This window comes from Kogia breviceps, chromosome 19, assembly GCF_026419965.1.
Source record: "Kogia breviceps isolate mKogBre1 chromosome 19, mKogBre1 haplotype 1, whole genome shotgun sequence".
Lineage (NCBI taxonomy): Eukaryota > Metazoa > Chordata > Mammalia > Artiodactyla > Physeteridae > Kogia > Kogia breviceps.
The window spans coordinates 15,564,716-15,581,014 of record NC_081328.1 but is presented as its reverse complement, the minus strand read 5'-3'; the positions used below and the strand labels follow the sequence as shown (position 1 = coordinate 15,581,014).

Sequence of the window (16,299 nt, the reverse complement as noted above, 5' to 3'; positions counted from 1 at the left end):
AGACATATATTATTACCTTCATTTTCAGTCGAGGTAACTGAAACTCAGGAAAGTTAAATTGCCTAAGTCATAAAGCTAATGAATAGCAGAGCTTGGACTGGTACCCACTTCTGTTCTCAGAAACGCATGCAAATCTTTATTACCTTCACCTTTTAGACTCTGCCCAAGGAACCAGGCATATCACAGAGTGAGACAGACAAGCTTTCTGTCCTGGTCAAACTCAGTAAACAATTAAAAATAAAGAGTTCTCAGTGCTATGAGGGAGGTAGTGCCTTGTTATATATCTATATAACGGAAGCACATACTCTACCACAGGGTTAGGGAAAGCTTTCCAGAAAAAAAAAATGAACACCTGAACTATAAGTTAGAGGAGTGGAGTGGGGAATGTTTGGAGCTGAAGATATGCATGAAGCCTTGGAGGCAACACACCACTTGAGGAACTGAAAGAAATTCAGAATGTCTGGAGTATACAGGGTGGAGGTGAGAGATAAGGCTGCGGTGGAAGGCGGGAACCAGATCTAGCTGGGCTATTTAGACTTATTGACTTTTTTCAAGGGTAGGGGTGTGGTCAGACTTGTATTTTTGAAAGATTGCAATGCTCTCATTGGAGGATGGATTAGAGGAGAGCTAACCTGCAGGCAGGGAGATGCGTTAATTCAGGATGCTAGTGGCATGCATTTGGGTAATACTGTGGTGACTGGGGAGAAGGGTGTGTGTGTGTTTAGAAGTGTTCAGGGGCTTCTCTGGTGGCGCAGTGGTTGGGAGTCCGCCTGCTGATGCAGGGGACACGGGTTCGTGCCCTGGTCCGGGAGGATCCCACATGCCGCAGAGTGGCTGGGCCCATGAGCCATGAGCCATGGCCGCTGCGCGTCCGGAGCCTGTGTTCCGCAACGGGAGAGGCCACAACAGTGAGAGGCCCACGTAACGCAAAAAAAAAAAAAAAAGTGTTCAAAAGCGTTTAAGACTTGATGATTGACTCACTAGAAGGGGAGGAGTGGGCAGGCAAAAGAGAAATCGATGATTTCCAGGATTGCACAATTTTAGTAAGGGTAAGGTACTGGAAGCTTATTATTTCATATTTTTAAAGAAAAGTAAATTAAGTGAGGTTATGTGAAAGTGAAAGATGTTATTTTGGTAAGATTTCAATGACTAGAACTTACTAGAAAATATGGGAGAAAATTAGTCTTTGTTGTTAAGTTTATTATTTTTGTTGTCTTAATTAGTATCAATAGCCCTATCGTTCAATGAGCGTGTAGTCGTGAAAACGAAATAACGCGTCTTTCTGCCACTATAAGGATTAGCCATGGAGGACCAGCTATAGGCTATGAACTGTCAGTGTACTGAGTCTCTTCAGTGACTGTCTTGTTGAGTAACCTTGGTTGAGTTTCTGAAGCTCGACATCCTCTTTGGTCCTATTTCTCCACACCTGATGTTTTTAAAAGGGGTAGTAGATGATTCCAATCAATGGATGATTTGGACTCCGCCTTCTTCATCTAGGTCCCGCCCCCTTATTTAGACCACACCCCTTACACTTGGCCCCGCCCCTTGATCGTCCCTGATATGACAGCGAATTCGCCACAATGCTGACCTATAGGAGGCCTGAGGGTGGGACCGAGATCAGTCTTTTTTTCCATTTGTCAACTCAAGTGTCTATCTGGTCCCAGTCTCATCCCACTTCCTCTTCAAGCCAATGATTGGTTGCTCTGTTCTTGGTCCCCGGCTCACGATTGGTTCTTTCGTTCCACCCCTCTCTTCCAGCTTTTGCAGGCGGGATTAGCACGCAGCTTCCTGCTTCTGCCAAAAAAAATAAAAGAAGAAAAAGAAAAGAGGAGAGAGGCGAAAGAAAATGTCACGGAGATCTTTGGTGTTTAATTCGCTTTTGGTCTTGTCGGTCAGGCCCAGCTCTGCCTTTTGATTGGTCTTTCGATCTGCCCATCCCGGGTCGGGGGCGGGATTTCCCCAGGAGACCCACACTCTGTCACCACTGGTCGAACAGTGCGCCTGTCTGAAGCTCCTGGCCCGGGATTGGAGGCGGACGCGGACAGGTGGGCGTGGATTGGCTAGGGTAGCCGGTCAGTGTGAGGCGGGGGCGGGGCCTCGGCGGCTGGTTGCGCGTGTCCGCCGCTGGCTCCGCTCTATCCGGCTTTGCTAGGGGAGGTGAGTCCGGCCGCGGCGGCACCGGCGGCTGAGGAGGCGGCGGCTCGAGGAGAAAGCGGCCGCGGCGGCTGAGGAGAAAGCGGCCGCGGGGACGGAAGCCGGGTGGGGGGGAGGGGGGGAGACGGAGCAGCCTTGAGCCCTGCGGGGGCCGTCGCGCGGGGGGACCCACCCGCTCTCCCCCCCAACCCTCCTCAGCAGAAGCAGCCGGCGGCGGGGGCAGGAGTCAGCCCGCTTCCGACTGCACCCCGCCCGTCTCCCGGGGCTCCCATTCTTTGGCCCCGGGACCCTAACCTCCTCCCGGGGCGGTTCCCTGTGTCTGGGCGTCCGAGTGCTGCCCACCTCTCTTTCATTGCTCCCCGCACCTCCTTACCTTCACTTTGCCCCGGTTCTCTTTCTCCTCTCTGTCCTGCCCTGTCGCCTCCTCTGCTTACTCTTGTTCCTCCTGCCTCCTTCCCTGCTCTTTTCTGTTCGGGAAAGTTTAGTACCCCCCCCCCCCCACTCCAATCAGGTCAACCTGACGAGGAGTAAGGGGAGATGTAGGAAGGCCAGAGAGTTCGAGGGGGGGAGCTAGTTTCCCTGAACATTTCCCCCCATCTTTTCACTTTGGGGTGGTTGGAATTTTTTTCAGTTGCATTTTTGAGGAGGTGGTAGGTGTTTAGAAAAGGATGTGGGAATGGAAGGGGTAGATGAGTCAAGCCTCTTACAAGATTCCCAGGGTGGTGTGTTACCTGATCCTTTTCACGTGTGGAGTTCAGGGGGTCGGGAGGTTTGGCCTTTATTCCCACATTCAAAGTTGGAACCTCCCCCGAATTAAGGATGGAGTTTTAGTACCCACTTGTGGCAGGAAACCTGGGGGGAAGGGGTCCCTTTTTCCTTTTTCTTTTTCTTTTTCTTTTCTCTTTTCTTTTATTTTTGGGGGCAACCCACACCCTTCCACACACACTCACCCCCAAATTAAACACCAAGATCCTCTAACTTGTCTGGATTGACTGATGAAGACGTAAAGCCACTTCTGCTCCATGTTTTTGGAGGTGGAGTGAGTGGGTTTTTTCTTCATTTTTAAATGGCCAAATGACAGCTTGACCCAGTTTGCTTTCCAATCAAAGGGCATTTTTTTTTGAATGTCTCTTTGTGGCGCAAGAGCCAACGCAAAAATGATGGCGGCTTATAATGGCGGTACATCTGCGGCAGCAGCAGGTCACCACCACCACCATCACCACCACCTTCCACACCTCCCTCCCCCTCACCTTCACCACCACCACCACCCTCAGCACCATCTTCATCCCGGGTCGGCTGCTGCTGTCCACCCCGTACAGCAGCATACCTCCTCCGCAGCTGCGGCAGCCGCAGCAGCGGCCGCAGCTGCAGCCATGTTAAACCCTGGGCAGCAGCAGCCGTATTTCCCATCACCGGCACCGGGTCAGGCTCCTGGACCAGCTGCAGCAGCCCCAGCTCAGGTACAGGCTGCCGCAGCTGCCACAGTTAAGGCGCACCATCATCAGCACTCGCATCATCCACAACAGCAGCTGGATATTGAGCCGGATAGACCTATTGGATATGGAGCCTTTGGTGTTGTCTGGTGAGTATCCAAAGAAAAACACAGCTTCTCCTGGTTTCTTCTCATGGTTGTCGTTGGGCAAGTCCTTTCTCATGGTTTTCTCCATGTCACCCCAAGTGGAACAAGCTTCTCAGCTCAGCTGTAGGAACGCACCCTTCCTTACCTGGTAAAGAGGCCTGATGGCATCGGTTATCTAGGCTTGTGCTTTGGAGTCATGGACAGCTTTGGTGGAGCACCCTCTGTTGAGTAACTCACATAAGTTTGTTGTCTACCAAACCTATTGTGTAGAACCTACGCAAGCCACTGAATGGCGATTCAGTAAATAGGTGAATGCATGGAATGCTTATTTCTACACAGACCTTGGCCATCATGTTCGATTTAGTTTGAATCAGTTGCCCAATGGCAGCAAATGTCACAACTGACCCAAACTGGATTCTTTATAATAGTCTTGTCATTGGGGTATACGTTGCATAACTACTTTGCTCTTTCTGTCTTTTCATTCCTTAATTTGTGATCTTGATCCCCAGAAGGAAGATAAGGTTCATAGTTGAACCAGTTAAGTCATTGCATGAGTGGTTTATTTTAAACCATAAAGCTACAGTTGGGAAGTATGTAGCTTTAGTCTTTTGATAAGAATGCATTAAATATAGCATCACACATGAGTACCACAATTGAGGTCAGTAGAATGTAACTATGCAGTGGCCCACATTCAGTGTAATGTTTTAGTGTCATTTAGTGGCCTGTAAGTTGCTGTTATCCCTTGGTTGGTTGCTGTAGTAGGAAGTATACTTTTTAAACATGAAACTTCTCTACTTTTGCTAGTGCTGGTATACTTTTTAAAGTCCGAGGGCTTCTTAAATGCAACATTTTGTCTGTTTGTCCTTCTTAGGAAGATTAGTAGTTTATAACAAAATGTATTTATCGTTGTAGGGTCCTATTTCTTTGAAAACTAGAGTGAACTGAGCTTTCCTCTCCAAGGATTAAGTATTCTGGTGTGGATAGATGAATTGATGTTTTCAGTGCTTCAAAAATAGATTCCTTCAACTATACTTCAATTTAAAAAAAGAAAAGATTCTTGTTAATATATAGAAAAGCCCCCATCACCACAGGAAAACGAACTCTTTGAAACTAGCCTGGTAAATGTCTCCTTTCATCATTGCTTTTCAGGCTATAATTGACATGTTTCTTTTTTGCATTATATCTGGTCATCTTTATTTACATTTCAGATTTTATAAACTAGGCTACTAAGTGATCCGATCCGTCCTTTTTTAAACTGGTGAAGTCCAGTGTTTTCCCAGCAAGTTCTCCAAGGTGTGTGGGATTCCTGGTGGGAAAGAATGCAGCCGGTAATGGTGCCTTTTCAGTCTCTGCTCAGGGACCTGCCTGTTCTTGCCTTCCTCTCATCCCTTCCATATCCTGTCCTCAGGGACTGCACTGTGAACTGCTGTTCCTTGTCCAACCCTTGAGGATTTCAAAGCAGGGAGCAGGGGGCAGGAAAAAGATCGTTCCTTGCTTTAAATTTTGTCATTGATTTACTGAGAATTTGTTTGGATTTTCTTAGACCTGGATGCTTGCTTTCATTTTAGTGCTTTGCATACAGTGCTAAGAACTAGAGATGCTGAAAGGGAAATGGGTTGCAGCATTCTTGACTATGTTCTAAAGATGTTATTCACCTACATTTCTATCAAATGGTGATGTGATTTGTAGAAGTTTTAACTTCAAGTTGGTGCTAAGGGAATTTTTTTTTTAAGGGGAGGGAGGTGAGGAACTGTAGTGCTGAAACATATCCCACAGCAAACATTCTGGTAGTGGGTGTTCTGAATTACCAATTCATGAAAATCTGAATGTGTTTGATTTGAATCCATTCTAGGTTCTTTCATTGATCGACCCCTTCTACCACCCCATGGAGTTCTTTTCATGTACTTGAAGTACCTCCATCTCTGTGCCATCTTCCACTGTACACCAGTTGTTGTGTGTTTGCCCTGTCTGACTGACTACATTTGTAAGCCCTGTGAGGGTAGTGCCTGTGTCTGCTAGAGTACTTCGTTTTTTCCCCAGCACCTACCACAGTGTTGTGGCATCTTTGCTGCTTGGTTATTTGATCTCCTGGTCAGGTCCTCCTTTGTTCTTTAATCAAGTTTTTCTACTTAGCTGCATTGAATGTTTTTATCAGCTGTTACAGGTGAAATACAATTTGGTATGAAAAAAAAGAGGAAAGAGTTCCAGGTGCGCGGTTTAGTATGCAAATTCTTTTCTATTTGTATATTTACATATTTATGACTTGCCGGCTGAATTGCTTATTATATTTGGAATTTGACTGCTATATGACGTGAGTAAGATAAAACTAGAGATCTGGACAACAAACCACAGTGAATTGCACTAGTATTCTCAAACCCAAGCTAAAGATATTAGTGAGCTTTTTTACTTTTTAACGAACTGAACGAAAATTTTTCATTTTAATTTAGAAGGCACCTAATGAGTCTGAAACAACTATTTTCTAAAGTGATTAAAATGGAACATAAAAATATTCTCCTAATGATACATCATTTAATTCAAAGCACCATATAACTAGTTGGGCATTATAAGATTCACTTAGACTCAAATATGTTTAATGCATTTTGCAAGTATTTTTCTTCTGACATAGCATATGAAAACTATATCTGCTCTTGTTTCTTTTTTTGGACAGGTACCCAGTGATACTAACTGAGGGCTAAATATGTTGCATATAATTTTGAGGGATATTGTTGTTTCTCCATGTAGACAAGGAGAGATATTTGTAGAAGTGATGCAGCATTTTACCATTCAGATTTATCACTGAACAATTTAGTCTACCAGGCTTGATTTATCTTTCTGCTGAATTTAACTATTGGAATAACCTATCAGTGTTGGACAGTTGTGTAAAAGTAGTGAATTACCTATTACCTTGCTGGTAAAGGTGGTGCTTTGACAGTTCAATTAAGGTTTCATTAACAACTGTCTGCTGTGTTTTATCTCAAAGTAAGGTTTCCAGTTTACCTAGTAATATGGGGTAGCCTGAGACACATTCATTGCCAATGACAGAATATTGTTCATGGGTTATCAAAGCATTGTATATAATTTGACCTTCTTTATCAGATAACAAGGCTTTCAAATGCCCACATGGACATTTTCATAATGCAAAACCAAAACACAAAACAACTCACAAACAGGAACCTCAGTTGTTTGGTGAGAATAATGTAAATATGTTCTTGTCTGTAGTTCACATTTGCCAGAGGAAAGTAAGTTATACTTTTCTTAAAGATGTATTATAACATAAAGGCTTCAGGGGCTCGTGAAGTATATGCTTTTGAGAATTGGAGGAAGTTGACCCCATGAGAAAGGTTTGAGGACCGCTAAACCCAGGCAGTTTTGACATTGGCAGCCGAAAATATCAGATTGAATTAATGGTACCTATTGCCACCTTAATAAAAGTGAGTCTGGGAAAAGCTTCTACTTTATAAAAGCTTCTACTTTTTTTACTTATCTGGTTAATTGAAAGATCAAAGATCCTGGGATTCATTCAGTCTGTTGTCTTTGTACTCCAAGTAAAGTTGGAGAACTTTGAATTTTATTATTCTAATTCCTTCAGCAGGTTACTTTTATTTAAGTAGTTTGAAACTTAAGCATCACTATACTGATACTTAGTTACTTACTAGCTGTGTGATCTTGATACATTGTTTAACCTCTCTGCTCCTCATCTATAAAGTGAGGATAATACTAGCACCCATCTCATACAATTGGTATGAGGATTAAATGAGGTAATCCTTGTAAACCAATGAGTACACTGTCAAGCACACAGTAAGCACTCAATAAATGTTAGCTGGTTTTTATTGTAGTTATTTTTGGTAGGAGAATCAAACTTGTGTAAATGTGCATAGAAGTGGCTTCACATAAGATCAGATTTATCAGGTAAAATCAACATGCAGACTATATTTTGGAAGCATGACTTTAAAAGCCATAGAGTATCCCCTTAGTTGTGCTATATGCCAGGGAAGTAAGGAGGGTTGAATGTAGAGTTAGGGTAGAATATTCTGTCCAATTATCTCAATTAATTAAAAACAAATGCAAAAAAGCCCATAATATACATGTTTGTATGGACTTGGTAGGTGTTTAGCCAGATCATCTGTATTGTTTTAGAAAGTATGGATTTCCATGCCTGGAAGGACATTAATTTTTTTCTCAGAATGTAACAAATGAAGGACATCCTTATTGTCAAAGTTCAGCTTTAGCAGAAATTCATTTTACTTGTGTTTGGATGAAAAGGTGTGAATTGTTAAAGAAGATCACAGTGAGGCAGGGGAAATATGTGTGATTTAATCAAAAATTATTCAGTGTAAATCCTTATGCATGGCAGAGATTATCTAGCTTGCTCATCTTGTGAAAATTAGAGGCATCGTGTATTTTCTGATGTTTTCTCTCGTCCTCTTACTCCTCAAATAGCAAACTATAATTTGAAAAAATGGGGAATGCTTTTGGGATAATTTTGGGAAAATGCTGGAGTTAGTTGCATCAGAAAGAGTGGTATACTAGAGTGTATTCTGTTATTAACTGTGTTTTACAGGTTGAGAATCTGTAGTATTGAGAAGTTTCTCTGTCAGCCAAGATTAACAGCCACAGCTGGATTCTTTGGGGGGGGTCTGCTTTGTGAAAAGAGCTTTGAAGAAGCAGAGCCTGCACCATAAAAAGGAAACGGTTGCTCTTCTAGACATAACAAAGCATCCGTGTGAAACTAGAAATGTGGAAATCTATATTGTTAGTTTTAACTACAAACGAACTTACTTTTAGAAACTGCAGGTTCATTGTCATAAAGCAGAGGAGGCAAAGAGAGAAAATAAAAGTAACACAGTCTAATGATATTGAACTGGTTTCTTGGCGAGAGAAACTCCATAGCCTGTAACACTGGAAGTCATTTTGTACTTGGGCTCCTAGACAAGATTATGCAGATTTTATTCAAAAACCAAAAATGAAACAAAACCAAAACACAACAAAAGAAACTCATTGTATTCTGAGGGAGAAATGTCATGTTCTGCTATTGAATATCAGCTTAAAAGAAAAAAAGATGATTTTTTCCTAAAAAAATGTTTCAGAAAGAGTTGCCTTTTCAAACAAGCTAAAACAACAATATCCCTCAAAATTACATGCATCTTTTTTAGCTGTCAGTTAGTACCACTGGTGCATGTCCTGAAAAAGAAATAGGGGTAGATATAGTTCCCTTTCATGTGTTATGCTAGAAGAATATTTGCAAAGGACATTAACTGAATATTTATTTGAGTCTCAAGTTCTGGGATTTAATCCTCAAAGCTTAGGCAGCTGTAGCATTGTTGTTCCTTGATATAAAAAGCCATCTTCTAATGGAGTACTGTAATATTTCATTATCTTCACAACTTGTAGCATTAGAGTTTCACTGACTTCTATATGTAGAATTGAGTGTCTATTGGTGGTTCTTATTAGATTTGTTGATGTCCTAGCAGTTTAAGAATCAACTGTTTGTTTACTGTAAGTTTCCTTAATATGTTGATTTGATTTCTTTGATGGGAATTGTCAAAGCCCAAGAAACTTCTCCATTTGTCATCCAACCAAACAGAAAGAAGTCATTGGATAGAAGCTCTTTCCATTATAAGATTATATTTGGGTTTTACTTATGATTCCCTGTGCTTCTATAATACTCACGTGAATTATTTGTTGATTGGGTCATCTAATGCAGATCAACAATGATTTCCTAACTAAAATAGCTTGTCAGTTTGATCCTTTTGTTGCTTGGGGGTAACAAAGAGTGCCTGAGGCAACAGCTGTAATACTGTGAATAAGCACATGACAAGTCTTCATAGACCTAGTCGGTAGTTCTAAGGTACCTAGCCAAGAGACGTTAGAAAAAATTCTGGCACTTTGGCATTATGGAAAGATGACTTCTAAGGAAACTATACTGAGTTCAACTTTAATAGTTAATTGTAATGGTGTGAATAGAGGGACTCTGTACAGGGAATTCTACCTTTGATCGTGATTGGTGTTCTTTACCGAAACCCAGCTTCACATCTGTGTTTTGAATTAGTTTGGCTAATTGAATCATATGCAAGGTTTTGACAATGTTGGAAGTCACTAGTCAAAGTATTTTTATTGTCAGCCTGCTACAGACCAGCACTGTTGTAGGCACTAATGAGGATATTTAGTTCTATTAATAATTTAGCAAACCTGTTTCAAGTTTCTGCTAATATCTGTACTGTCCTTGGGATATAAAGATGTTTAAGTCACAGTATTGCCCTGAAGGAGCTTACAGTTAAATAAACAGTATGAAAAGTGATACATCCCTGCTCTCAGGGAGTCTTGATGGAGAATTGAAACTAAATTTGAAACTGTCAAAAACATAAGGACAGATTATTTTCACTTGTTCTTATAATACTCACTTACTGTGTGTTGACTCTTTGCCAGGCACTGTGCTGGATGATAAGGATTTAAAGGAGATTATGATCTAGTGGGGGAGAGAGATTTGTAAATGGATAGTTGTAATTCACTGCCATAAATGAAGCAATGGAGATACTCCCTGGGAATACAGAGGAGGAATTTCTGTGGAAGGTATGGATGCTTCCTAGGAGAGATAATACCTCAACTACTGAGTCTTAAGAATGAGAGAGTCAAAAAAAAAAAAAAAAAGAATGAGAGAGTCAACAACGGGGAAGGGCATTATGGGTGGATGGGCCCTTGTGAGGGGGACTCACAGGGTAGGAGTTGCTGAAGTGATAGGAGATAAGGGTGGAGACACAAGCTTGAGCTAGATCTGAAGAGGTTGGAGTGTCCTGCTGAAGAGATGAGACACCATTGGTATGTGGGAGAGGGGCAAAAAAAACTTACTCTTTTTATGAGTAAAGCACGTAGATACATACAGTACATAAACAGATATACAACATATCTATGGTATTAAAATTTCATGGGGGGGGCAGTTAAGGGGGAAAATGTCTGAAAACTCTCCTGGGGGCAGGCAATAATGAAAAAGGTTGAAACATTAGGAATGGCAACCATTGGAAGTTTTTAAGTAAGAGAGTGACTTGTTCAGATTAATTTTTTTTTTTTTTTTAAGATATGTAAATGGAAGAGTAGAGGTAGCTGAGGTCTGGGCCTTAGGGAATGTTCTCAGTTGGAGGTGGAAGAAATTATTGGAGGTGGAACTAAGGGCAGTCAGATAGGAAAATATGTTCATAGTGCATAGATTGACAACCTACACACAGCAGAAGATTGTTAGGAAGATGGGAGTGATCTTTGGTGCAGATAAAGTAAAAATGAGGGTGGAAAAAGGCCATTGAATTTAGCAAGCAGATCATTGATGGCACATGAGAGAATGATTGTATGATTTTTTTCCCCCTCTGATATATATATACATATATGTTTGTTTCTAAAGAATGTCTTCAGCGTTAGCAGCACTTTTATTGTTAATAAAATTCTCCCAAATCCCAAATTGTTATTTATAGTTTAATAAACCAGGGAACTTGATGTTTATCATATTCAAGGCACCATTTCCTTGGGAGGACTCTTTTTCTTAAATGACAGGGTAATAAAGTACTAACTAAACTTGTTAGGAGACAAGGTTCTGGTCCCTGCCTTCGTACCAACAACTCTATGACCTTGATAAAGTTATTTGACTTTTCTGAGTCTTGGTTTCCTCATTTATAAAATCCTGTGCTTCCTGAGTTTATATTATAAAATTGCATTAATATTTGTAAAGCATTCTGGCATTACTTTGGGCAAATAGATTCTGCTAGTGACCACAAGACAACTTTCTTCAGGACTCCAGACGTTGAATAGCTTGTTAAATTGTTTAAATGTAGGATGAGGTAAATGTAACCCTTTTCCAGTGGGATGACTTACATAGAGTTTTCAAATTTTGGATCAGATTTTAAGTGTGCAGTTTGTCCAAAAGACTCATTTTCTCCTGTTACTGACTTATTGATAATGATTATACATGTTGTGGTGCAGTTGTGAAGGGACTGCCTATTTGCAAATGGGCAATCAATTTTTTCCTCAATATAAATTTGGTATTATTTTCCTGATAGTACTTTACCTTTTTAATGTTTTAGACTTATTTGCTTGCCTTCCTAAATATTTGGAGTGATTTTAAATATTTAAATAAACTCTAATATTAAGTATTTTTTTGTGAGTAACCAGGTAAGCTGATGTGCCTACCAGTGCTTACATTAACTAGCAAGTTGATTTAAAATGTTTTATTTTTACGAATCTTTGAAATTCTGAATTTACATAGGGAATTTACTAGTTTGCAGATGGATCTTCCCAGAAAAAGAGCTGTGTCACAGCTTTAAGGCTATAGCAGTTTAGGGCATACAATGTCCAGAGATAGAGGGAGCTCGACTTCCTAAAGCTATTCCACAGCAGGAAGGGAGCACTTTCATAGATGTCCTCAATAGTCCTCAGTAAGTCAGCAGCGCTGTCCCTAGATACACAGCTGAACCTTGAACAACATGGGTTTGAACTGTGTGGGTCTACTTAATATGCAGATTTTTAAAAATAAGTATATTGGAAACTTTCTTGGGGATTTGTAACAATTTGAAAAAACTCACAAACCACATAGTCTAGAAATATCCAAAAAATTAAGTAAAAGGTGTCATGAATGCATAAAATATATGTAGATACTAGTCTATCCTTACATAGGCATAAGGTGAATGATGTTTAATATAAAATTAAGTGTGTTAGTTTTCTTACTCTTTTATAACTTTGCTTTCAAAGAATTACATTAACATACGGTATGCTCCCTGCTCCCCCCCATTTACTCAGAGTTGGAGAAACTATATCAGCCTATCATCACAGGTAACTGGCTTTTAAAAAAATGTAACAATGTTTCCAATACTCATATTGATTAAACTAGCCTACCATAAAGCTACCATATTGCTGCTTCTTTGTTATCAATGCATGACTAGTTATACCTGTAAATATTAATTTCTTTTTCATGTTATCTTTTCATTTTGGACGTCTAGCGTTAGTGATACGTATAATATCTACGGTGTTTTGTATCGTATAAGACAGTATTGATAGGTACTGACAGATGATTCATCTTGTAAATAGCACTGCAAAAGTATTTTCTCCTCTGATTTTCTTAATAACATTTTCTTTTCTCTAGCTTTGTTGTAAGAATACAGTATATAATATATATAGCATACAAAATATGTGCTAATCGACTGGTTATGTTATCAGTAAGGCTTCCTTTCAGTCAACCATAGGCTACTAGAAGTTGAGTTTGGGGGGAGTCAAAAGTTATGCATGGATTTTTGACTGCACTGGGCAGGGGAGGTCAGCACCCCTAACCTTCAAGTTGTTCAAGGGTCAACTGTATAATGCAAGCCACATAATGTGATTTAAAATTTTCTACACTAAAAAAGTAAAAAGAAACAGGTGAAATTAATTTTAGTAATTATTTTACTTAACTCAGTATATCCAAAATATTATCATTTCAAATGTTATTACTATAAAAATCATTAGATATTTTACATTCCTTTCTTCATACAAAATGTACAAGATCCAGTGTGTCTCTTAGCGCTTATAACACTTCGCAATTTGGCCTAACCAAATTTCAAGTGTTCAGTATCCATGGGGCTACTGACTACCTTATTGACCAGCCCAGTTCTAGAGTCTCTTTGGCCTTTTTTGGGTTGTTTACTCATTTCTGAACCAGTCACTGTCAGTGGGGATAAGGTTACTTTTGGATCAGTCAGGTCCACCCCTGGACCTGGAGATGGAGTCAGTTATAAGTGGGAGGGATGAATTCCAGCGACGAATGCTGGGAAGGTAGTCATTTAATGACCAAGAACGCATTCATCTAACTTATGTCAGACTCAGAAGAACTTGACAGGGTGTGTTTATAGAGCAAAGTGGAATAATGTTCTTTGTAGAGAAGTTGTCCTGCCTGCCCTGAATTATTTACAGTATTTTCCTTTTCTGAAGCCCTGTTTGCCTAAGGTAGCAAAAGGTAAAATTGGTACTTGATCCTTGCCATTTTTGCTTTCCTTCCCAGTTGGATCAGATATCCTCCACTGATTTCTTTTCTTTCCTCTCTCAGTGTTGTGGTTTTGTTATCTAGATAAAGTTCTCAGTCTTGTTTTCAGTTTAAGTAATATAGAGCTCAGTAGTGTGAGGCAGCAAACTTCTTACAGGGGAATGGACAACACAGAAACTTTTTGTTTATCTGTTCCTTGACCTAAAATTCTTGCTCTGAGCTACAGAGAAAAGGTGAAGAGAGACATTTGAACAAATGGATAAAATTAGTCATTTGACCCAGATTGCAGCCATTTTTTTTTCTGTCTGCATGGATAAAAACCGTCCTCCAATTTACATAAGCAGGTGATTTTTCTTACATGCTAATTTTTTTAATATGCCATGGCAGAGAGCTACAGATTTGCAAATTGTGTAATTAAATTGAAATAAACCAGGTGACTTTATTTCTCTTTATTATCTTACCAGTACAGAAGCACCCAAAGGGTGCAATTATCAGGCGATTGTCTCATTGCACATCTAAGTTAACAGGCAGCCTGATGCAAAGTTTTTTTTTCTCACTTCTCCACTTCTTCTCTTTTTAATTTTTTAAGATAGGAAACTATTGCTTTCTATATTTACTTTGACAGGGCTAGAAATTTAGATGTGGGGAAGTTTGAGCTTTAGTAAAAGTAACCCAGAAACCATAAAAACTGACAGGTAATGGTACTGTGCAGAAAAAGAGACACATGTATACTTGGTTTGGGTTTGAATTGCCTAAGAATTAGGTGAGAACCTTCAACTATGTTGAATTGGTTGGCTTCCTTTGTGTTGCTTTTCCAGGTTCTGCATGTTACAGTATTTGAGGTTATTGTGAAGATAACTGGTTGTGTACTAAGGCCAGTGTTCAAAATAAATATTGATGCATTCTTTTAAAAAACAAACTAGTTAATTACAACATGGTTTAAAATGTCATTTCAATAAAATAGAAATTTTAGAAAGGTACAACAATTGGTTTTAGGGGCTCTTTTCACAGAAGATTCATGAGGACAAATTAGCGTCAATCAATAAAGCGTCTTTTATTAAAACATTCCAATTTTAACTTAGTAATTAATGCTACATATTTAATTCCTCAGATGTTATCATATTGTTTACTTGGTGATGTGTGTGGAGATTAAGTTTACTTCCTGTACCTTTGAAGTAATGACTTAGAAATGAATCATAATTTTAAGCTTGCAAGTTAAAAGTTTGGCCAGTCTTTTTTATCCCAGTACTTAAATATTATTTCTTTTCAGGTTGAAGAAAAGTAGTTTAGACGAACTTTGAGAGCAAAAGAAGTTAAAGAATGACCTGAAAAGGACATTTAAGTACAAAGGGACAGGATGGTTTAATAGTTAAGAGCCTGTACTTTGATGACAGACTGCCTGCCTGTATTTAAATCTTGACTCTACCCCTTATTAGTTGCGGGCAAATATTTAACCTCTGGTTTTCGTGTGTAAAATGGGGATAGTAAATAATGGTATATCTATCTCATAGGGTTGTTGTGAGGATTCAATGAATCAATATATATGTACGGTCTTAGAACTGTGCTTGGCAATGCGTGTATGTTAGCTATCATTGTTATTACCAGTTTCAGTACGTGTGAAAAAATGCAGTACCTCCTTAAGTTTACTAAGCTAGGGCATATAACTAACAGCTTTTGAATGATTGTTGACAGGTATCAAGTAAATGAGTATACCAGAGATTTTTTTTCTGATTAACACCCAACTGTTTTTGAAAAATTCATTCAGACTCTAGAATGCCTTCCAAAGGTAAAAATTTCCCTTAGCACATAAGAGAATGGTTTTTCCTTGCTCTTCAACTCCCTCCTTCCATTCTGTTATCAAAGTAATAATATGTTTGTTGTAGGAAACTTGGAAAATACCAAAAAGCTATTTTTAACCTACAACTCAGAGATAGCCACTAATAGTATTTTGGTGTAATTTTTTTTTCAATTTTTAAAATCTGGAATGTGTGTGTTTGTAATGTTAGTGTTGGGATCATGATTATTACATTGTATATTTACAATTTTGTATTCTATTTGTTTCACTAACATTACAAAGGTAGGTTTTCGGCCTTTTTTTTTTTTTGAGGGCTAATTTTTTCATTCTCACAAGCCTAGTGCTCTATCTGAAAGGAATTATAAAGTTGGAAGATACTTTAGAATGCATCTAGTGTAACTGCCTCATTTTATAAGTGGGAAAATTGAGACACAGAAAGAAGCTAAGAGAATTGTTCAAGGTCATGCAGCTGGTAAGAGGCTGAGCCAGAACCTTTGCTACTTTACCAGTGATACCTGTCCAACTTAATGTTCTTCTAAAAGCAAAACAACAAACATAAAACAAAAACTCTATAAATGAAACCAGGAACAATGCTTCTGAAAAAAGAAATAGAGTATTTAGAATACTCTTGTTTGGTTTTTGTGTGCCGGTGACTCTAAGGTTTCTGGTAAAAGTTTAATGTCATGAACTACAAGGCTTTTGGTGGAAAACAGCTCATTCTTTTCATGTATGTAATCATGTTCTGTAAAATTTGAAAAATTTTAAACCTCAGAAAAC

General features: G+C 39.4%; 1 protein-coding gene across 2 annotated transcripts in view; it reads left to right on the top strand.

The window, feature by feature from the left end:
- Positions 1–2,100: 2,100 nt before the first annotated feature.
- NLK (nemo like kinase) overlaps positions 2,101–16,299 on the top strand; it is a 137,661-nt gene continuing 123,462 nt past the window's right edge. Inside the window, exon 1 of one of the 2 annotated variants that reach the window (XM_059047363.2) lies at positions 2,101–3,736. In XM_059047363.2, the coding sequence (XP_058903346.1) occupies positions 3,279–3,736 (458 nt within the window). In that variant the 5' untranslated portion in view covers positions 2,101–3,278. The remainder of the gene's footprint in view (positions 3,737–16,299) is intronic. The other variant, XM_059047362.2, reaches the window with a different exon arrangement.